This window comes from Ahaetulla prasina, chromosome 1 (assembly GCF_028640845.1).
Source record: "Ahaetulla prasina isolate Xishuangbanna chromosome 1, ASM2864084v1, whole genome shotgun sequence".
In the NCBI taxonomy this organism is placed as follows: domain Eukaryota; kingdom Metazoa; phylum Chordata; class Lepidosauria; order Squamata; family Colubridae; genus Ahaetulla; species Ahaetulla prasina.
In genome coordinates this window covers 32,260,340-32,284,232 of record NC_080539.1, presented here as the reverse complement: position 1 = coordinate 32,284,232, position 23,893 = coordinate 32,260,340, and the positions used below count along the sequence as shown (strand labels likewise).

Sequence of the window (23,893 nt, the reverse complement as noted above, 5' to 3'; positions counted from 1 at the left end):
TTCAGGTTGCAGTCAGGGAGTCCTCCCAACTGTAGAGCCTTTTCAACTATAAAATGTCAGGGACCAAACCTGCAACCTCTATGTTAGGGGTGTCAAACTCACCACCTGTGGGCTGGATGCATCATGCGCTGGCCATGCCCACCACCAAAGGGAAAAAAAGTCACGATACATTATGTGACAACAACTTGATGATGCAGGTTTGACATCCCTGCTCTATGTGCAGATAGTAAAGCATGACACTGCATTATAGCACCACATTAGGTCTTTAGATAAGAAAAAAATGATGATGGAGAAATGGAAGATCAGCCACTGGAGTTTTATATTTAATTTATCTCAGGCAAAATAAACAACATTGCTTTAATTTTCTGGTCAAAACTCACATAGCAAACAAAGTTTTCTAAACTTGTTTTTTTTAAAACACATAAAGATAATATGAAGAAGTATGGATAAACTGTGCTAACCTCACGTAGGTCAAGAAATATAAATACCTTGTCAATTTTTTAGGCACCTTTTCAAGCTCCCTCCCCCCCTCCCATCCCTTCCTCTCTCTCAGGAATGAGACACCTGCATTCAAGACAATAGAATTACAAACATATTGATGGCTTCTAATCCTTCAAAACGTGCTTGTTTTCAACAGAAACGTCAATTTCAGTAGCAAAACGTAAGCCCCATATTTATGAGGCATAATTCCAATGCTTACCAGGAAACTTTAATTTCAAATTATAATTCAGTAGCAAATATGGGATCAGATCTGTGTTTGATCTATATTCATAAGGGGAGGGAAGATATGTATAACCCCTTCCCCACCCCAGCTGTACTAATGTCATTTACATCTAAAATTGCAACCTTATACCTAAAAACCCAGGAAGATTGTGGTGGCTACAAGTAACTTTTCAAGTTAACCAACTTCTTAAACCCTGATGCCCTTCTGTACTTCTTTATGGCTTTATACATTTATTTGAATCTGTATAATTGACAGAGAGAGAGATCTATTGTTTAAACTGGTTCAAAAATTCAATAAATGAGGCTATTAAGGGAAGAAGATTTAGGGAGGGTGCACACATTCAGATATGGCCATTAAATATATGTTTCTATACAACACAGAAAGATGCACAGTCTCTTCTGAGGAACCAGCATCCCCATGGGAACATCTTCAGTCAAAATAGATGCAGCAAGACCTAGCAAACGTATTCTCCCTCACTAGGCTTTTTAGAACCCTTGGATCAACCAAGGAGAAATCTCACATGTCTTTTTTTTTTTTTTTTGGGCTTAGCCTGAGAACAGTGTAGAGGCTCACAAGCCCACAGTGTAGAGGCTCACAAACCTACCCACCCCTGCCTTTGATTCTTTCACCAGGGAGACAAACTGTATCACTTGATGCCAGAGGTACTGTCAAAGGAAGCAGAATATATTCAGAAGTCACTTTCTATGATGGAACGACCGGTGCAGATTCAGAGTTCAAAGTTTGGTTGAAAGAATCCTCACCTTTGGGATTAGGATCCTCTCGTGCACACAGTGTCCCTTAGCAGCATTGTCCACAGAACACTGGGGGGAAAAAAGGTCTCTTCCTTGCCCTGAGCATGGCTTCTCCGTTGCTCTCAGAAGACAGACGTGACAAAATCAAAGACACAAGCAGTTTTTGGTGAGGCAGGATGGGGGACAGGATGTGAAAGTTGTGGAGGGATGTTTTACAAAATCCATAAGTCAGCCTTCTCGATCACTCAAAAGAGACCTTCACAAGGTTTGCTCGCATCTTGGCTTGGTCTACAGCATCCAGGAGATTCTTTGCATCCACAGCCAGAGTATGTGAAGCCGTTAACATCTGGCGCTTGCATTCTTCGCTCAATGAGGTCATAGAATTCTGCTGAGCCAGACGCATCTTGTTGATGAGTTCCGCAAGGTCCTTATTTAGGAGCTTCTGGGTACCCTCAATCTGCCAATGGGAAACGCACAGGAATAGGTGGCCATTAAATCCAGTATTATTTCAAGGTCAATCTTAACAGGGTGTTTTAAGACAACCCCAATTAACTCTTTTGGAGAGAAAAAAAAATCTGATTCCATATTTATTTGCTTTGGCTTTTAGGAAAAAAAAATAATACATTCAAAACGCAAAAGGATATTTCATTAAATATTTCAAAATAGAACCTCAACTATGAAATACTAACGTGTTTCCCCGAAAATAAGACTGGTCTTATATTAATTTTTGCTCCAAAAGATGCATTAGGGCTTATTTTCTGATTAGGTCTTATTTTTGGGGAAATACCATACTAAATGCATCCATCTAGCTGACAATCTTAACTGGGGCTTATTTTGTGGGTAGGGCTTATATTATGAGCCTCCTGAAAAATCATGCTAGCACTTATTTTACGGTTGGGTCTTATTTTCAGGGAAACAGGCTATCTTCTTTACGCTGAGACAAAACACTGTTGCAAACCTGGCAAATTAAGTGTTATCTATTCTGATAAGCAGTAGTTTATTGAGCACCAGCCCACATAAGTAGTATCTTCTGGTGGTATTACTGACTCTCAGAATAAGTCCTTTCCAAATCTTGGATAAAAGGTTTTCACATTTCTTTAAAGAGATGATACCAAATATTGAATCTTGGACCTTTTGCAGGCCAAGCAAACTCTTTGCCACTGCCTTTGATCTCTGCTCAGTTCTTGCACTAGTCAATATAGAATTTCAAACAAATTATTCTTATAACTCTTGCCATAAATCTCTTGCCATAAATTAGCCTAGGTTGGCAGGCCTATTTCTGATCATTCTTGATTTTTAAGAAGGAAGGTCTCACTTAGGAGTCAGAAAGTTTTATTGTTGAGCAAGATTCACCTCAGTGCGTGAGGATGCAGGTAGAGCCGGAAGGATGTCATCCACACTCCCAATGAGTTTTCGAAGAGAAAGACCCACATCCTACAAAAGGAAAAAGTCAGAATGTAATGTGAAAATTCTTCTAGCTATTTTGGTTTGTGCATAAAGGTTCTAAATAGATAGGGAACGTGCATGAATGGAAGACACATTCTAGAAAAGAATTATCTAGAGCAGGGGTCTCCAACCTTAGTAACTTTAAGGTTTGTGGACTTCAACTCCCAGAGTTCCACAGCCAGCAAAGCTGGCTGAGGAACTCTGGGAGTTGACGTCCACAAGCCTTAAAGTTATTAAGGTTGGAGACCCCTGATCTAGAGTAGTTTTTTGCAGAATCCTATGAGAACTTTATGAGTTCTGTGGAAGACTGAAAAACAAGTATTCTTTAGGACACCATCAATTTTCTATGACTACAGCTTTGCTTTTTGATTTGGGCTCTAGATTTTTATTTTGTTTTGTTATTCACAGCTATGAGACCTGAATAAATTTTGACACCCCTCTGCCAAAACATACGTTCAGCTTGCCTGGCAGTTTTTCTGAGCTTCTGATAGTCCTCTGTTACGTTCCCTATTGCCTTAATGCTTCAACTCAGCTGACTCTCACTGGTTCTTCCTAAAGGAACACTAATAAAATGATAATACTGACTTTCTAAATCCTAGCAGACTACTGTGGCAGCTGCTTGCTACTTAGTCCCAACAACTGGATCCTTTGTTTGTTCCTTCCTGTTCATTCTGGACTCTCTCATTGTATGGGCTTAGATTGGTTTCTACTTGAGGACAGTCTCATGTTTGTGTTATACTTCGCACTGCTTTCTTTCCTTTCCATATACCATTCTGAGAACTTGTTCAGGGTTGGTTCAAATAAAAGCACATACCTTAACAACCAGAATATATCGCTCAGGTGGATGGTTGCTGACTTCATTCTTCAACCGCAAGACAGCCTTCACCAGCCCCATCACATCACTGTAAACAGGATCATCTGTTCGATCGAGATTGGCTGTGGGAGTCGGCTGCAGGGACATCTGAAAAAGGGGGTGCGCAGTTATTCTCCAATAAGCATTCCCCAACCCAGAAGCATTCCTCTTCATTATTACTTATCATTCTTGTTAATCACCCTTTTTACTTTTATTTTATTACCATGTAATGTGGATTTTGGATTTTGGAAGGCTTCCAAAGTGACATAAAATAACAATTAGAAATGCAACAGAACATCTACCAGAATGAAGTCTGTATTTCATTTCTAACTGATATCCATACGACTAAGCCTACTCAATACCATCCGCCAGGATTTTTATTTTTTCCCTTTACATGTACAGATTTTTAAAGATTCTACTGGACTTTTATCAATTCTGAGGTTCCTCCAAGCATGCTAATTTCACTTGCTCTGGTAGCCCATTTCTGCAGCAGTTTTTTTCAGGGCTCACTAAGCTTGTGTTGGGTCTGCCAGCAGCCTGTGGAGCTGGCAACAGAGTCGGACAGTGATGATGCTGAGGTGGGGCCAGGGCCATCGGGGAGTGAGGTGTGGACTCCAGAGCCTCCAGAGACTGATAGTAGTGAGGCAGAGGAACAGGAAGAGCCTGTTCCTAATGCATGCATGAGAAGAGCTGCCAGAAGGCAAGAGCAGCTCAAGCAAAGTGGACAACTGGCCAAGAGATGATTGGCCTCTCCCATAAGGCTTAAAACAGACCAGCAACGGTGTTTGGGCTTTGCTGGAAAAAAACGTTGGTATTTATTTATTTATTTATTTATTTATTGTTCAAATTTTTATACCGCCCTTCTCCGAAGACTCAGGGCGGTGTACAGGGCAGTGGTAGCTTTGTCTTGCATTTATTTTTGTATTGGTGACTTCTGAACGTTTGCCAAGAAAGGCCTTTGGCAGTTTGCCTAATTGGACCGTTTGCGATAAGACTGAGGAATTTGTGTTGGGAGGAATTTGCTTTAATTAGTTGAACGACGCTGGGAATGAAGTAATTCTGAGCTGTTTGTTTTTTCACTGACTGAGTTTCCTACTACCTACTTGGGCCTGGGTCACAACAGCTTGGGTGAAACACTGGAATGGGCACTTTGCAAGGATTTTTGGCATAAAGAGAGAGTCCTCTCTTTCTCTCTGTATAATTTTTTATTTATTTCCCAGATGAAAATACAGATTCAAGAAAAAAATATATAACACAAAAACAGAAACAAAGAAAAAAAGTGCATAAAACAAAATACGCCCAAAATATGCATATGAGAGAGGGCCCATTCTCAAAACTTGGAAGGAGTTGTGTTCTCTGCAAGTGTAGCAGCAAGTGCTTTGAATGCTTCCATAGGCTGTGTATGCACAAGACACTTCCTCTGGAACGGTCAGCAAAACTACACAGACATCACCACAAACAAATATGGAGATACACAGCGAAAGCAAGGACAGTGACCATGCTGAGCTTCTCATTGGGATACATCAGCCTTACCAGGTAGACCAGAAAGGAAACACAACCAGAAAATGAATTCTACTTTATTGTAAAGCTACATTACCAGAATCTTGTAAATCTGAAAGGAGATCTTCTCCCACCGTCACCTTTACAGCCTTGAAAACTAGGGAGGGTCCCTCTGAAGCCTCTTTGTCTACTACTATGCACCTATGCTGTCTCTTATTTGGCTGTCCCCTAAGGCTAAGCAGCACCTTTTCACCCCATCTCCTAAGGTCACATACCATTACACTGTGCTTTTCAACAATTCAAGGAAGGGAGCTTTTTAGCATCAATTCACAGTGCAAGGCTCCTCTCTGAAATCTTTCTGTTATCTGTTATGTTTGGCCTCTGTGTTACACTGATAGAGAAACAAGGCTGGGACTGTACATGTAATGGTCTGTGAATAACCTGGAGAGGGAGGAGAAAGAATGGCAGCCTGGGCAATATCTGATAGATGACGTCTGAGTCCAAACCAGATATGCAATTTGAGAAAGAATTTCAAAATTAATTTCTAGTTCTCTAGAATGTAAAGGCAGGATGAAGGAGGTGACCAGGAGGTGAACCTGAGGGAGGGTTACCAAATGCGTTATCAGTTATGAGTCTCTTCGTGCCCACAAGGGATCTAAGTCTAGCCCATCTTGAATTCCTTTGATTCTTATCTACCACCAAATTGCTTGGATCATTAGTAGTTCAGATTCTTGTAGAGGGCTTAAGCTTGCAATAAATCTTTATACTCATTTGAACTGCCTGGATTTCCTGATTTCCCCAGGACTTGACATAAGGAGGGGGAAATCACTTTCCAACTTGCAAGTTTGATGTCAACCAGAGATGGTATTCAGCAGGTTCTGACCAGTTCTGGAGAACTGGTAGCTCGTAGAATCGGTAAATTCCTACCTAGACCTACCTAGTGGCACTGAGGGTGGTGAGGCGTTCTTACGCCTCCTCCCTCATTGCGTCGGCAGATAACCGCCCGGCCGCCCTGTTTTGGGTGACCTGTTTCCTCCTTCACCAGGGGGGACGGGATGACCCCTTGCAGGGACGTGCCGAGGAGTTTAGCGGTTATCTATACGATAAAATCGCTCAGCTTTGGGATAGCTTGGACCAAGATTGCGATGATCCGGATGAGATGACTGAGGCTCGTCTTGTTGATGTTGTTTGGGATGAGTTTGATTCTGTGGCTCCTGAGGACGTGGACAGGTTGCTGGGGAGGCTGCATGCCACTACATGTTTACTGGACCCGTGCCCCTCCTGGCTGGTGCTGGCCACTCAGGATGTGACACGAGGCTGGCTCCGGGGTATTATAAATGCTTCTTTGATGGAGGGGGTCTTTCCCGCCGCCTTGAAAGAGGCGGTGGTGAGACCCCTCCTCAAGAAGCCTTCCCTGGACCCAGCTATTTTGGGTAATTATCGTCCAGTCTCCAACCTTCGCTTTGTGGCGAAGGTTGTAGAGAGTGTGGTGGCACGGCAGTTCCCTCAGTACCTGGAGGAAGCTGTCTATCTAGACCCGTTCCAGTCCGGCTTCCGGCCGGGTATATACGGAGACAGCTTTGGTCGCGTTGGTGGATGACCTCTGGAGGGCCAGGGATAGGGGTTGCTCCTCTGCCCTGGTCCTGTTGGATCTCTCATCGGCTTTTGATACCATCGACCATGGTATCCTGCTGCGCCGGTTGGAGGGGTTGGGAGTGGGAGGCACCGTTTATCGGTGGTTCTCCTCCTACCTCTCCGACCGGTCGCAGACGGTGTTGACAGGGGGGCAGAGATCGGCCGCAAGGCGCCTCACTTGTGGGGTGCCGCAGGGGTCGATTCTCTCGCCTCTCCTGTTCAACATCTACATGAAGCCGTTGGGCGAGGTCATCAGTGGCTTTGGGGTGAGTTATCATCTGTACGCTGATGATACTCAGCTGTACTTTTCCACCCCAGGCCACCCCAGCGAAGCTGTCGAAGTGCTGTCCCGTTGTTTGGAGGCCGTACGGGTCTGGATGGGGAGAAACAGACTCAGACTCAATCCATCCAAGACGGAGTGGCTGTGGATGCCGGCATCCCGGTACAGTTAGCTGTAACCGCGGCTGACTGTTGGGGGCGAGTCACTGGCCCCAACGGAAAGGGTGTGCAACTTGGGCGTTCTCCTGGATGGACGGCTGTCATTTGAAGACCACTTGACGGCCGTCTCCAGGAGAGCTTTTTACCAGGTTCGCCTGGTCCGCCAGTTGCGCCCCTTTCTTGACCGGGATGCCTTATGCATGGTCACTCATGCTCTCGTCACTTCTTGACTGGATTATTGCAATGCCCTCTACATGGGGTTACCCTTGAAGTGTACCTGGAGACTTCAGTTAGTCCAGAATGCAGCTGCGCGGGTGATTGAGGGAGCACCACGTTGCTCCCGGGTAACACCACTCCTGCGCAGTCTGCACTGGCTACCTGTGGTCTTCCGGGTGCGCTTCAAGGTTTTGGTTACCACCTTCAAAGCGCTCCATGGCTTAGGGCCCGGGTACTTACGGGACCGCCTGCTGTTTCCACATGCCTCCCACCGACCCATACGCTCTCACAGAGAGGGTCTTCTCAGGGTGCCGTCCGCCAAGCAGTGTCGGCTGGCGGCCCCCAGGGGAAGGTCCTTCTCTGTGGGAGCACCTACCCTCTGGAACGAACTTTCCCCCGGTTTACGCCAATTGCCTGACCTTCGGACCTTTCGCCGGGAACTGAAAACTTATTTATTTATACAAGCGGGACTGGCCTGATTTTTAAATTCTAAATTTTTAATTTTTAATTTTTAATGGTAATTTTACTGGGTATTTTATATGGTCAATTGGACGGTTTTAATTTCGGCCTTTTATTGAATAAGTTTTTTAATTGTTATTTTAATATGTATATTAACTGTTTTAAATGAAGGCTGTACACCGCCCTGAGTCCTTCGGGAGAAGGGCGGTATAAAAGTTTAATTAATAAATAAATAAAAAATAAATAAATAAATACCACCTCTGATTGGCCTTGCCCCCTCTATTCTCTGCCTCCTGAGTCCCAGCTGATTGGTCGGAAATGGGGATTTTGCAGTAACCTTCCCCTAGAGTGGGGAGGGAATGGAGATTTTACAGTATCCTTTCCCTGCCATGTCCACCAAGGCATTCCACACCCACCAAGCCACGCCCACAGAACTGGTAGTAAATTTTTTTGCATCCTATCACTGATGTCAACCCTTCGAGGTAGTCCAGACCAGGAAACAAAAAAAATGAATATTGATACTTTATTGTAAGGTTATAGTAACAAAAGGAACCTGTCATCCTAGTTACTAACAATTGGAAACTAATTTTTTTTGGGGGGGGGGAAGGAATGTATTCTTTCCCAATGGGAATTTCCTCATCTTTCTTCCCAGTATGAGAATAGATCAATTAATGCAAGTGGACAATCACACCCGATCTGTTGCATGAACTGCTTGATTTCTGGCTTCAGATTAAGAAGACATAGATAGTTAAAAATAAAGTTAAATTATGTACCTGTGGTCCAAGCCTGGGTGGTTTTTTGGGTGGTCCTGTAAATTCAGCTAAGCCATCAATAAAGAGAAACAAAAGAAATTATTATTATTATTATTATTATTATTATTATTATTATTATTAATAATAATAATAATAATAATATCATCATCAATAACATTGTAGCATCAGCCATGAAGTGATGAAAGATTTCTTTAAAAAGAAAACATCCTCCTGTTTTTAATCAGTCAGCTAATAGATTATATTTACACATATATTACATTTTACAGCCCATAAGGTAAAGGTAAAGATTCCCCTTGCACTTATATGCTAATCGTTCCCAACTCTAGGGGGTGGTGTTTAGCTCTGTTTTAAAGCCGAAGAGCCAGCACTGTCCAAAGACGTCTCCGTGGTCATGTGGCCAGCATGACTCAATGCCGAAGGTGCACAGAACGCTGTTACCTTCCCACCAAAGGTGGCCCCTATTTTTCTACTTGCATTTTTTATGGGCTTTCAAACTGCTAGGTTGGCAGAAGCTGGGACAAGTAACAGGAGCTCACCCTGTTACAGAGCACTAGGGATTCGAACTGCTAAACTAACGACCTTTCGATCGACAAGCTCAGCATCTCTTACCCACTGTCCATAGAACAGTGTATTTCAAATTTGGCAACTTTTAAGATGAGTGGGCTTCAACTCTCCGAATCCCCTAGCTTATATTCCCATATTTTAAAGTTGTCAAATTTGAAAACCACTGGCATAATGGGTAAACATCCTTCATTGTACAGAAGGAGAGGCAAAATACACAGAATCAATGGAGAATAGATAAGAAGAATAGGTAACAATAATTTGTGAAGAGCAATCAGCTTGGGAGAGATACTCACTGTAGCTCGTTTCCTTCTCTGGCAGTTTCTGAAAAGAATAAAACAAAACAAAATCTATAAACCCTTTGACACCTGCAGCAAAATGCTACACAAAGGCTTCAACTTCAAAAGGAAGCTCCAGCTTTTCAAGGATTGAAGTTCTAGTCCACCAAGCAGAGAACTCAGTTGGAAGTTTGAAACATCAGTGGGACAGATCACACACTTCTAGGCAGTTGTCTGGACCCCTCTTTTATTATCGACTGGAACTCATTTTTTTTGCATCAGGAATAAGAGCTTTCCTTTTCCTCCATTGGAGGATAAAGGAAGGATCACACAAACAACTGCAAAATTGATGTTGGAGAGAAGGAAGATAAGAAAGTCAAGCAAAGCCCCACAGCTCCCAAAATAGCAGCATAACGATGCTTCAGTAAAGAACTACAATTGTACCGAAGCCTCAAGGTCTACCCTCAAAAGAAATGGGGAGTTCTAGGAACTATAGCATTGTTTCTCAATCCTGGCAACCTTTAAGATGCATGGACTTCAATTGCCCAAACTCATAGCAACTGGGGAATTCTGGGAGTTGAAGTCCAGGCACCTTTAAGTTGCCAAGGTTAGAAACACTGAATAACAGCAAATGGTGGTTTGGCAGTAAAATATGGAGGGATAAAGGAGAGTCCATTACATGTAACAAGTCTTAGGTGAGATTGTGAACTGTCAATCTAGGGGAAAAAAACGTAGTATTAGGAACAAAACTGAAAGAAAAGGCTATTTAAAAATAAAGTCAATATAGGCAGTCCTCGACTGACAACCACAACTGAGCCAAAATTTCTGCTGCTAAGCAAGACAGTTAAGTGAGTTTTGCCCCATTTTGTGATTTTTTTGTCACAGTCATTAAGAGAATTACTGCAGCTGTTAATTGAATCATGAGGTCATTAAGTGTCTCTGGTTTCCCTCATTGACTTTGCTTGTCAGAAGCTGCCTGGGAAGGTTACAAATGGTGGTCATATGACTTCAGAACAGTGAAAACTGTCAGAAATACATACCAATTGCCAGGCACCCAAATTTTGATCATGTGACCATGGGGAGGCTGCAACAGTCATAAGTATGAAAAGCAGCTATTAAATGAATGGTTGTAAGTGAGGGACTATTTGTGACTTATTTCACAAAAATGTTATCTTAGGACTTGTGCACAGACTTGTCTGAACTATAATCTAGATAATTTATGGGGGAACTTAAAGAAAGTTTGAGGGACAGTTGAAAAGAGTGCCAAATTGGGACAAAAGCCATTGGTTCTTAGGAGGAGCTGGTTGAAAACCTGATTCTAAAAACTAATTCTCCAGAAAGTTTAGAGAGAGAGAAAAAATCAGACTCCATATTGATCTGGGAAGATTGCGCAAGGCATGATGTTATTTTCTGATCTGTGAGCTGGTGGAAAAGTAAACCAATATAAACTATGCTCCGATCATCCCCAATTTCCTATTCTGTCCTTGAAAACTACAGTATAGCTAGCAAGTGGTCTATCCTTACTGTTCTACCGTAAAGAACAAGTAAAGGACAGCAGTCATTAGATTTCCCTGTTTAATTAAATTACCGTATATACTCGAATATAAGCCGATCCGAGTATAAGCCGAGGTCCCCAATTTTACCCCAAAAACCGGGGTAAACTGGGGACTCGAGTATAAGCCGAGGGTGGGAAATGAGGCACCTACCGGTTGGGGAAACCCTCCCTCCCTCAGCTGAGAAGGCTGGCGGCTCCCGCCCGCCTCTCACTGCACCGGCAGGGCTTCCGTCCGCAAAATGTGAAAAAGAAAAAAAAAACTCGAGTATAAGCCGTATATACTCGAGTATAAGCCGAGGCTTAAAAAAAAACTCGAGTATAAGCCGTATAGACCCGAGTATAAGCCGAGGGGACGTTTTTCAGCACAAAAAACGTGCTGAAAAACTCGGCTTATACTCGAGTATATACGGTAATTAATTTAAAGGCTGCCCAACTCCAAACAATTCTAAGGTGGCTTAAAAGTGAGAAACAATAAAAATTGAGGAACAGATCATGGGCATCATGAAAAGCAAACCACACAGAACAATATTTGTGCCCCATTTAATAACAACTTAGTTTTATACTTTCAGTCATAGATTTGCTTCATTACACTGCATATCAATTTGCAGATTATTTTTGGCAAAAATGGCAAAAAGTGTATACTTTCACAAACATTTATCCTAAAAACCGCAGTTCCGCATAAAAGCAAGTCTAATATCACTTAATATATTAATGGTTTACTTATATATTCCAAACCTGCATCCTTATATTAATTATTTATATACTTCCAGACCTGCAACCTTCTCACCAACCTACTGTCCAATCGTGAAAAAAGTTAAGACCTGTGAAAAAGTGCACTATTATTTTTTTAATTTAGGTGCTCATAGTTTGGGAAAACACACTTCCAAATCAGGGAAATGAAGAGAAGGAGACCCTGCTGCTGAATTAAAATAATAAACACCCTGGGGTTGTTTTGTGTGAAAATAATTTGCTTGGATATTCTGTTGCATTTTATACCCATGATAATTTGATTCAGCCACTGGCTAATTTCTATGATTGTTTTTCAGACTTTATCTGGTTTTGAAATTGTCAGCAGAAGAGATAAAGGCTACGAAAGAGTGTAGAGAGCAGAGAGTTGGGCCGTAATGCCAGGGAAGGTGGCCCTTTGAGTAAACTTACTGGGGGGTTAGAATTGCTCTTCACAGAAGCCATGGGGTCCTGTGACAGAGAAGAGGGGCAAAATCAATAATAATAATAATAATAGTAAAACCAAATATTTTGAGTGATGCACTGAATGAAGAAATAACACCTTCACCCAAGGTGAAACCTGGAGCACCTAAACTGGCAAAACTCAGCTTTCAACCCAAGAGAACTCATTTAAAGAAATGTTAAATCTCAGTTTAAATAACTGGAACCCCTAGCAGGCTTATGTACAAAAAGAAAAGAAAATGCTCTTAAGCAGTTCCACACTAGCTATTTTAAGCTTCTCCATATGGACCCTTGGGCTGGTTTTTCAGTATTGTATAACTCTCCCATCCAATCCCTTTTGGTTTCTACCAGAAGCAACAAAAGGACCGTGATACGTGAAACAGCCTTCCCTGAATTTAATAAGATAGCTGGAAGGTAACAAATCTTATTATCCCAACGGTTCTGTTCTGCTTCCTTCACTCACTGACCAAAGCTTTTTCTTCCTGCCGAAGCCACTGATAGTCCTCCACCATCTGCTTCTGCTGTTTATCGAGGAGCTGACGCATTTTAGCTCGTTCCATCTCCCACAGTTTCTGGGCTTCTTCCCGGCTACTTGGCCTAAGGAAATCCTCCTCCTTAGAAAAGAAGGAAAAGAATGGAAAGTGAGAGGCTTTTTTCCCCCTAAGATAGCAATTCCAAATCTCTACTTGGTTACCAGTCCTACATATTACCTTAAGGATTGGGACACAAATGAGCCAGAAGTTAAAGTGATGAGATACGATTTTGATATGAATTTCAGGGATGGGTTGCCTGAGATAGAAAGATCATTCAGGCTACCATATTTGGGATGCAACAATGTTGATGACCACTACATGGTAGCAGAGATACAGATCTTTCTGTATTTCTTTGCTGCTATCTAGTGGTCATCAACATTTTTGCAGCTGAGAGAGAGACAGACAGAGAGAGAAAGAGAGAGAGAGAGAGAGAGAGGGAGAGAGGGAGGGAGAGAGAGAGAGAGAGAGAGAGAGAAGCCTAAGGGTATATCACTGCAGAGGTTTGGGCCCTCAGAGGGATGAGGGACAACTTACAGTTCTAGATAGCCATCATTGAGTGTTGATGTGAAGGGGGAGGAAGAATTTGCTGAGTAGCTTTTACAGGGACCATAACATGGCTAAGCTTAAGATTGATATGACTTTTGGAATTTAAGAAAAAAAGGGAGAGTTGGGGGGTGGTGGATTTAAAGGATACATTGAAAGTTTAATTAGTCTAAAATCCAAAGTAATTCTGGAATCATTACAAAACAAAAATGGAGTACAACCTTTTATAAGCATTCTGTAGCTCTTTCCTTTCGCAAAATAAATAGCAGAGCCAATTGGCTTCAACAGTACTTCAATAAATAATTTCAATGTTCTTCAAATATGTTTGTCAGCGGAAATTGCTAACAGTAAAGCAGATTAAAAGCGTCTGTCATTCCATTTGCAGAGGAAGGATGTTCCAGCATGCAGCTCTGGATCTATTTAATTGCCGAACCATTTTGCCCAGCAAAGAAATCTGAAATGCACTGAGGACAAGTCCTCAAATTATGTTTGTTCCTATGTTTGGTTGTATCACTTTTTTTTGTTATGGGCACACCCCACTTTTTACTTCTTAAATGAAACCTGGGCTGAAGGTTCTTGGATTCCTTGAACTTTTTCTAGGAAAGTCTCCAAGAGCCACAGGATGGCTTCGGCTCAGTGGTAAGTGAAGGAGTAGAGATGAAAAAAGGAAAAAGGTTGTACTTGGTTAGCATGAATTCACTCATCAGGACTCTTCTTGACTTAATCTGTTTTTATTATTGTTTTTTTCCTGAACAAAGGAAGATCTTGGCTACATAAGATTTATTATTATATGGGTCAACATTACAGGCAAAGAGATAGCAATTTCAAGCACAACCATCACCCCCCCCCCATGTCAACTTCTAAGGCAACAGAAGATTCTAGAACCTTCCTCAATAGATAGGACTGTAATGAAAGCAGGCTAGGCAGGACTAATTGATAAAAAAGACACATAAGCGAATTAGGCAAGAACATTTGCATAAGCAGTAAAAAGAGTAGCACAAAGGACAACAGCAGCTATAAAACAAAGCAAGATAATGTCCTCCTTCCAGACCATAGCTTCTCACATACATCTACTGATTTGTTGCCTGTACATCTAAGAGATGTAGGCCTGCTTCCGATTGTATATTTCAACCCCACAAAGGCTTACATTCCGGTCCATCTCACCCACCTTCATTATTAGAGTTTTTTATATTCTGGCAATTTGTTGCTAGAGAACCTCAGCCAGACCTTGGGTGAATGAATGGTATCACCTAGCATGAAACTGTATGAAAATGGAACCAACTAGTTTCCTGGCCTCATATCTAGTCATTGTTTATGGAGTGAGTCAGGCTGCCTGTTGCCTAGCAACATATATTAGGAGCTTGGAGAAAGACTGAAACTTTTATCAAAGTGACAAAGGAAACAGGAAAGCTACTTCAGAGTGCATCATAGGGTTCTCTGTTTAAGAGACGGGGAGTGGGGGGGTTTACAGTTTTTTATTTAACAACTGGAGCGTCTTGGTGAGGAAAGCATGATAATGACAAAGTCTGTTCTCAGGCTTCCACATCTATCTGTGCTTGAATGTCTGAATGCTAGAAGAAAGTCTATATGCACCTTATTTATGTACTCATTTTATGAATATATTTTGCCTTTTTTTTCAAGAAGACTTACATAGGAGAGTATCTCCCAAACAATGACCTTATGAAGTACACTGGGCTGTGAAGAATTCATCAGAGAAATCTCTAGTGAAGTAGGACTTAAACTTGTGTTGCCCAGCCCAAACCCAACGCTTAACCTCTATACTATACTGGCACCAAATGCAACTGACAACTTTCATATGACATCTGGGAATTTCGATAATTGACAACCCATCAACAGCAAATGGAGATTCATTCTACTCAAGTTGAGCATGTGCAAATTCAAGCTGTGTTTTTGTCATCTGAGTCACAAAATTCTGTTCATAACCCAATCTCAGGATCAATTACTATTTTTTAAATTCAGGAATGGATATGTTAATCTATAACTGTGGTTACACGTTGGTGTAGAGTTGTGCATGTTAAAATAATTCAATGGAAGGACAGGTTGTCAGGTCTTGGAGCTTCACATTTAACCCTCAGGGATTAAATGTGAAAAATACAGTGTTTCAGAGATTAGATTCCAGAGAAAATCAGCAGACGAAGGTCTGAAACTGAACAATATTTAGGGCCATTCCTCATTATGTTGGCTTGATCTCATCTTCAATCCATAAAGGCAGCTTAAAGCTCCCTTTAGCTTTCCTGGTATTAATGGTTTTCCCCTTTAAGCAGCTGATTAGTGATAATGGTAGAATGGTTGCATGGTGAACCTGGGGAGAGGAACAAATAGCTAAATCCATCCATCTAATCATCTGCCAAAGCTCGTTGCCTCCCATCATATAGAGATGACTGTTCAGTGCATGCTTTTCATCTCAGCTAGTGATGTAAATGGAAAGGGAAGTCAGGGGAATGCATCAGTCTCTCTTATCAACATGCTTTATACAATATAAGTAACAGCAACATCATTTGGCACAACTGTGCCTTTGATAGGCCAGAGAACACGAATGGGAGAAGGAATTTTCATGCCACTGTAGCTTTCTGCCGGCTTAAAGGCTGGTGGACAGTAATTTATTTCAATCATGAGAAAAAGTTCTGAATCACTCTATGGTGGAACCTGATGGACCGGTGAGCAAAGGTAATAGCCAATCAGGAAGCCAAGCAACACATTAATTTGCTTCCTTGGACACCGCTTTTCACTTTGAATGCAAAAACTGAAACATTTCATGTAAGTAGCTTTAACATGATTTGTTCCCAAAATAAAATAATCAGCAAATATCCTTCCCCTTTGTACAGATTAGCCTCCTGGTCAATAGGAAGCAGTTTTAACAGCTTCCCCTATAGGCAGAATCAAATCAGATTGGAATGGTGGAGGATGGGATCCATTTTTTGATGATTTATTTATTATTATTGTTTTATTGCTGTTGTTGAAGAATGTTGTTATTATACATTTTATTAATTATTCTGGGCAGCTTTGGGAGGAAGAGCAATCTCAACTGAAATATCCTCATAGAAACAAAAGCTCCCATTGGAGCTGTAAGTGCGCCAATTAAGCCATAAAACATTTCATCTAATTTGGCCTTTAGATTTAATTTTTGAGAGCATTGGCAGTGATGTGAGGTAAAACTTGAATTCAAGTAATTTGACATGTCTTCAGAAAATGAGAGAACCCAGGATGTCATTAGCACTGTATTGTAATCTTAACTTACAATAACTCTGTAAAGTAAATCAGTTAGAAGGGGAGCCCAAGACTAAGAGGGAGAGGACTAAGTAAATTGAAGTTGGGTGGTCTTCAGAAATCTAAGATACAAATATAAATAAATCAGGTGTGAGATTCTAAAGTGACACTTGCCTTCTCCCACTGAGAAGGGAGCCAAGAAGAGCCAAGATCCAAGCACTTCTGGATGGTAACTAAGGTATTGGTCAGAATGGTGAGACCCATCTCCCAGAATGGGTCCATTTACGAGACCACCTTCTGCGACTGATAGCCTCCCAATGACCTGTGCGCTCCCACAGGGTGGGCCTTCTCAGGGTGCCGTCGACCAAACAATGTCGGTTGGCGGCCCCCAGGGGGAGAGCCTTTTCTGTGGCGGCACCGGCCCTTTGGAATGAGCTGCCTCCGGGGTTGTGTTAACTCCCCGACCTCCGGACCTTCAAACGTGAACTTAAGACTTTATTATTCCATCGTGCGGGACTGGCCTAAGCGTATTTTAAATTGTAATTTTAAATGGGTTTTACGTCGGTCTACGACCATTTTAGTTCAATTCGGCCTATTAAATATTTGTTTTTAATTCTGTTTTTAAACTTGCTGTTTGTATTTGCATTTTTAAATATGGCTGTAAACTGCCCTGAGTCCTTCGGGAGAAGGGCGGTATAGAAATTAAATTATAAATAAATAAATAAATAAATAAATCTTCAGCCACAGAAATTCACTTAGTTACTCTCAGTCCTACATACTTCACAATATTGTTGTTATGAGGAAAAATAGAAGGGGTGCTGCTACCCAGATCACTTTAAGCTTCTGAGTAAAAGACAGGATATAAATCTAAGAAACAGAATAATTGGGAGATATCTTCTCATTTCATCAATAAAAACCCCATCTTTTCTCTTATTCCAGTTCCTTTTCATTACTGTGCTGACATTGCTCATCAATTTTATCAGGTTACTAACTTGAAGCGAACTCTCTTGAAAATTTATTGAAGGAAATATAAAACACATAGTGTATGGGAGATTGCAACTCTTGTAGTCTCACAACAACCTACCAATGTCAGCCGAAGCTTTCCACTCACTCACTCACTCACTCACTCACTCCAATGTCTCCCCCCCACCTTTGTAGCCTTGAAGGTGCCATCTTGCATTTGTTTTCAGACTGAGTCTCAGGCCAGCTGGCCAGCGTTGTCTTACCCTCATGCTGTGGCGCTTGAAGACATTGTGTCTGTTGAGAGGTGGGGTATGCAGAGAGTTGACAGGTGATGGGTACTCGATGGGGCTGGTGAGCGTTGGTGAGCTGGCACACAGACCCTCGGGCACCTGGAAAGGTGGAAGGAAAAGGCAGCAGGCACAAAACAATAGACACAGCATAAGCAGTAGGGCACACAAACTGAGCAGAGAAAGCACTCCAGAAACACTTATATAAGACATTGTTCCATATTTTAGCAAGCAATACTAGATATTTTTGCCAGAAAAACTTTTTAAGATTTTCAGAACAGATTTTAGAACCCACATTAAGAAGCACCAGAAATTATCCTGATCAGGTTTGGTGCCTTAATTTTACTTCATAAAAGGGAAGTCACCTTAACTTTTTAATTTGTCACCAGTTTTTCTTAATTGTGAAATTAAGAAAAACTTTTAAAATTTCACATATATTGACATTTTAAATGTTTAAAATTGAGATTCCCAAGTACAGGGTAGTGCCTTTTGTTAATTGTCTTGAAAAATACGTGCCATCCTTTTATAGTGAAAATAAAACATCAAAAGATCAGCAAAGAATACCAACAGGTTTAAGGATATCTATGTTGAAATCTCTTCACAAAAAACAAACAAACAAAAAACAACAATCCATGGGCAAAATTAATAGACCAAATTATATAAGGTAAAGGTAAAGTTTCCCTTGTTGAGTCATGTCCGACTTTAGTGGGTGATGTTCATATCTGTTTCCCAGCTGAGGGAGTCTGCATTGTCCAAAGACACTTTTACTGTTACGTTACCTATTTATCTACTTGAATTTGCAAACTTTCAACTATAAACACACAAATAAATAAACGGACGGGTGGAGGGGGGTCATTACGGAAATGGGGATATGAATGGAATAAATTATCTTTAAAATTGGCATAACTAGCCCATAAGGTGCAATGCAGGACAAGAATAATGCAATAATACAGTATTCTGATTAGGTTTTTACAAGTGCGTCTTGAGCAAAGTGATATATTTGCAGAAATGCAAGCACTTCTCTCAAAAATAAATGTCAGGTAAACAAGCCAAATGCAATACAATAAAGTGGTGAGATCAGTCAATGTGGTGAACTTTTAAATTAAATTAAAACGGAGATGTAATTGCAGGTGAAGATTTTGAAAGTTTATATGCAAATACTGAAGGATCAGGTTGATTACTTGGTTTAGAAAAGCGAGGAGAGTTACAAGACCATGCTTTTATTTTGAAATGATCCTTTTTTTTTAATTTTGTCACAATATACACAAGCATCAACATAAAATAACTACATATCATATAAGCATATATATGAGCAAAAGTATGCAATAACTATATTAAATTGATATAATGAAAGGAAACAACAGGACAGGAACGGTAGGCACTTTTGTGCTCTTATGCACGCCCCTTATTCTCTCATACTGGAAGGTGAAAAAAGTTAAGATGGTGGCTATGATCATCTGATTAAAGCCTGACCCCTTTGAGAAGCATGTGTCAGTCACATAAAAAGGGGCCTAACCCTAAACTTTTGGAACCCTCACCACAGCTCTGACATCAATACAATTATACGTGTCCAGAAATATTTTACAAGAAGAGTTCTCCATTCCTCTGAAAACAGCAAAATACCTTATCCCACTAGACTTGAAATCCTAGGCTTAGAAAACTTGGAACTCCGTCGCCTTCGACAAGACCTAAGTTTAACTCATAGAATCATCTATTGTAATGTCCTTCCTGTTAAAGACTACTTCAGCTTTAATTGCAATAATACAAGAGCAACCAATAGATTTAAACTTAATGTTAACCGCTTTAATCTAGATTGCAGAAAATATGACTTCTGTAACAGAATCATCAGTGCTTGGAATACTTTACCTGACTCTGTGGTCTCTTCCCATAATCCTAAAAGTTTTAACCAAAAACTTTCTACTATTGACCTAACCCCATTCCTAAGAGGACCATAAGGGGCGTGCATAAGCGCACAAACGTGCCTACCGTTCCTGTCCTATTGTTTTTCTTTTCTTATATATATATATGCTTATACCTCCTAATATCTACTCATATATATGTTTATATACTATATAAACTTTTTGTAGGATGTTGTGACAAATAAATAAATAAACTTTGCCTGCCCCATTGTCAAAGTTTTACAGAGGACCTACACATATTTGTCTCTCTTATATGCTTTCCCTCCTCTACTTGCACTTCAGCAAAGCTTTTAAGCAGAGAGGACGGAATAAATGAATGGTGTTTCTTAATTGGAAGTTGTAGGGGACCCTATCCATTTGGAATCACCTCTGGAGGAAAGCATCAAGCAGCTGCTACATATCCGACAGGGAATGGGACTGAGGGAAAGAAAGTGGTGCTTATCAACAACTCAGAAGAAATGAATAAACATAAGCCAAGAAAAAGCCAACTGCAAAAGAGATACTTTAGTTCTGAAAGCATGAACAGAACAAAACTAGCATTTGGAAACCTCTTGGATCTTACCTGGAACTGCAGTTTAGGGGCCAGTAAATTGGTCTGAGGAGGTGGTTTGTACTTTGGTCTGCTGGGCTGAGAGGAAAAAGAAAAACAACCACATAGCAAGGCTGCTAACAGAGGAGGATAGACTCACATATCTGGAAATAATTGCTATATTTACTTCTTTCAATCTTAACTTTTTAAATAGCAAATCTATAAATATTTGTAAATATACACAAACATACGCTTCATGCACACTGCAGAAATATATAGAATAGAATGAGCTGGAAGGGACCCTGGAGGTCTTCTAGTCCAGCCCCCTGGTCAAGGAGGCTAACCTATACCATTTCAGATAAGTGACTGTCTAGACACTTCTTAGAAACACCCAGTGATGGACCACCAACAATTTCTGGAGTGTAACACTTAATACAACATCCATCCATGAAACAAAAATGCCTCCCAATAATAATATTAATTATGTTCTAATCTAAGCCCTTAATGAAAGTCAGTTTGTGTAGTGCTTAAGGCATCAGGCTAGAAACCAGGAGTTTGTGAGTTCTAGTCCTGCCTTGGGCACAAAACCAGCTGGGTGAGTCATATTCTCTAAGCCCTAGGAAGAAGGCAATGGCAAACCACTTCCAAAATCTTGCCAAGAAAACTACAGGGACTAGTCCATGCAGTTGCCAAGAATAAGACTTATCTGAAGGCTTAAAAATCTTTTAAAAACAGGCATGTTGAATTAAGAATTAAGGTGTTAGTTATGTTAATCACATAATTTTATTACAATGGCCACTCCAGATGGTCAAAGAAAAAGGAAGAGGAAATAAAAGAAATGGAGTTAGGGTTTTATTCCTGCAGAAACTTTAAGTGACTGTCTTCTATTAACATTGAGAAATGTTTTTCATCATAATGCAGCTCAAATATACCTTCCAATGAAGTTTATGTTGTTTATAATGTATTGAATCCAGAACTGTTGGTTTCATTCCTAAACTTTTGTAATGTCCAAATGTTTCTTTCCTCTTGTTTTATTACCATGAAAATATTTGAGAGAATAATAACATGTGGACAATGATTTTCTGACTATCAGAATCAGGAGCTTTAATCCAAAATGCCTCCCACCCACAACACATATGTCTAAATTAGTGTCCTTTTATTGTCTTCCATCTTCTTACAAAATATAGTTAGTAATTATGGAATTTTCACAATTTTTACTGGATGACACAGAAAATGTAACTATTATCAGTCATGGGTTTTGTTTTGCCTTTCCAATTATTCTGCTGTATATAACAACAGCGAAAACATTTTAAAAAATATTGCCTGGGAGGACAGATCATGTTGACCAGAAGCTGAAAATAAAATTATTCAGAACTCAAGAGTTGGTGGTGGATTAGTAACTGATGTAATTGGGGGTATATTCTCTGCAAAATGTTAATATTGAATTGGTGGCATTTTAAGAAGAATGGATTTTTATTCATTTTGTATTGAATTGATTTGGCTGATAATCAACAAAAAAAAGCCAGAAGATCAGCTCAGGAGTGAAATATATATATATTACCTTTGCTTTTTAAAAAGGGTGAATCCCGAAGAATCATAGAAATGGCACCTACAGTATTAAAGCAAGGAACTTAGGATGGAAATGTCTGTTCTGATGACAAAACCTGTATCATTCTTCCCAAAACCAATGGTGGGTTGTTAGAATACCATAGCTTTTTCGCATCCAAGCTTTTTTTAAAAAATGTCCATATCTGTTGAACGTTTCCAGCAAAATCTTCTCACCTTTGGAGGGGGCTCTTGGAAAGAGGTAGGCTCCATAATTTTGGGGGGCCGGCGGCGATTATTTTTCTCTTGTTCCCGTGCAATCTCCTTCTCCATCTGGTAAATGTCACTGAAATTCAGAAACGGAAGGGAAAGGGAAGAGCACCATTTAGCTTATCCATGAGCTCCATCTGCTGCCTATAAAGTGCTCTGTAGGCTTTTCTTTCTGTGGTTTGTAAATATTTTACAAGAGCGTACCATCTAATCTATGCAGAGAGTTTAAGGCACCTTTTTTTTTTTTTGGTCTATCGACCAAGCTAGCTGGGGCTGATGGGATACTGAATCCAATATAATTTTCCTCCTGCTTCATGTCCCTGCAGCATTTAAGGTTCAGTGAACTGAAATCTCACAACGGTCTAGAGTACTGCCTGATTGTTATTGTTTGAACGGCTTTGGATATGAAACTTATTGACAAACGAAACCAGAATACATTTTGCCTAATAAGAAACATTCTGAAGATTTGCTTATATAACCTATTCAGGTTGCAGAACATTACTTTTTTTGTGCAATTTTTTTGGGGGAGACAAGGCAGGAAGTATCACTTACCTTAAACTACAGACCAATTCTTTGAACTTGGGCCTGTCATTGGGGTCATAATCCCAACAGCGTGTCATCAGAGCATAAAGGATAGGTGGACAGGCATCTGGCTTGGGGAGACGGTCTCCTTTCTCCAGCACCCCAATGACATCTTTGTTCTCCAACCAGAAGAAAGGCTGTTTGCCATAGCTAAGGATCTCCCACATGCAAACAGCTGTGCACAAAAGGAAATGTTTTAGAAACTGGATTGCATATGCCGCTTGGGATAAACTGGCAGTGTCTGCTGAGTCCATTTTTCAACTATCAATTTAGAGGGTGGACTTGGATGTTTAAACAATGCCATTTGTTTCTAAAGAATTTTTGGGAAAAATCTTGGGAAAGGTGACAGAGCCTGAAAAAGTGGCATATTAAAAAATTTCTTGTTGGCATGCAGGTACAGATAAGTTCTTCATCTGAAGGACGTAGACATGGCTGTTTCTATCCAATCTTCTACTCACCAAACATCCAAACGTCACTGGCAGAGGTGAAACGGCGAAAGTTGATCGACTCTGGAGCCATCCACTTGATGGGTAGGCGAGTCACTGATGCTGAGTTGTAGGAAGAAGAAATTAGAATGAAATGTATTAACTTTATAGCTAGATACATTTTCTCAGTTTTGTGAACCAGAAAGAATTTCCAGACAGGCAAACCATTTGTTTCCCAAGCCTTACAACACACATTCAAATGAAATTGGAATACATCCAAACTGGCTTTGTGGGGTCCTTGGTGCTCTCTGAGCTTGATTGTTTTCTCGCACAAGTTTCATTACCCAACTAGATAACATCATCAATGCCCTAAATTGTCTTTATTTTTTTTCTGATCATGTTGAAGTTTACAGCATCTCAAGCATGGGCACGTCTATATTTTTTAAGTATATTTTTATTTATTTATTTTATTTTATTAGATTTTTATACCGCCCTTCTCCCGAAGGACTCAGGGCGGTGTACAGCCAGAATAAAATACAGAATATATACAATTAAAAGAATTTAAAATAAAACTATTACAAACGGCTGATAATTAAAAAGATTTAAAAATTTAAAATATTAATAAAACCCCAATTTAAAAGCAACTATTTATGCCAGTCCTGCTTGAATGAATAAATATGTTTTTAGCTCA

General features: G+C 40.4%; 1 protein-coding gene across 7 annotated transcripts in view; it reads right to left on the bottom strand.

Annotated features, from left to right (window-relative positions):
• Nucleotides 1-297: 297 nt before the first annotated feature.
• Nucleotides 298-23,893, bottom strand: part of PTK2B (protein tyrosine kinase 2 beta) — a 129,879-nt gene continuing 106,283 nt past the window's right edge. For 3 of the 7 annotated variants that reach the window (XM_058164754.1, XM_058164752.1, XM_058164753.1), the window contains exons 20-31: nucleotides 23,236-23,325; nucleotides 22,748-22,952; nucleotides 22,163-22,271; nucleotides 20,414-20,479; nucleotides 17,909-18,034; nucleotides 12,846-12,992; nucleotides 12,349-12,387; nucleotides 9,654-9,681; nucleotides 8,797-8,852; nucleotides 3,737-3,883; nucleotides 2,830-2,910; nucleotides 298-1,933 (exon numbers count right to left, since the gene is read on the bottom strand). In XM_058164754.1, the coding sequence (XP_058020737.1) occupies nucleotides 1,718-1,933; nucleotides 2,830-2,910; nucleotides 3,737-3,883; nucleotides 8,797-8,852; nucleotides 9,654-9,681; nucleotides 12,349-12,387; nucleotides 12,846-12,992; nucleotides 17,909-18,034; nucleotides 20,414-20,479; nucleotides 22,163-22,271; nucleotides 22,748-22,952; nucleotides 23,236-23,325 (1,310 nt within the window). In that variant the 3' untranslated portion in view covers nucleotides 298-1,717. The remainder of the gene's footprint in view (nucleotides 1,934-2,829; nucleotides 2,911-3,736; nucleotides 3,884-8,796; nucleotides 8,853-9,653; nucleotides 9,682-12,348; nucleotides 12,388-12,845; nucleotides 12,993-17,908; nucleotides 18,035-20,413; nucleotides 20,480-22,162; nucleotides 22,272-22,747; nucleotides 22,953-23,235; nucleotides 23,326-23,893) is intronic. The other 4 variants (XM_058164755.1, XM_058164756.1, XM_058164757.1 and 1 more) reach the window with 4 other exon arrangements.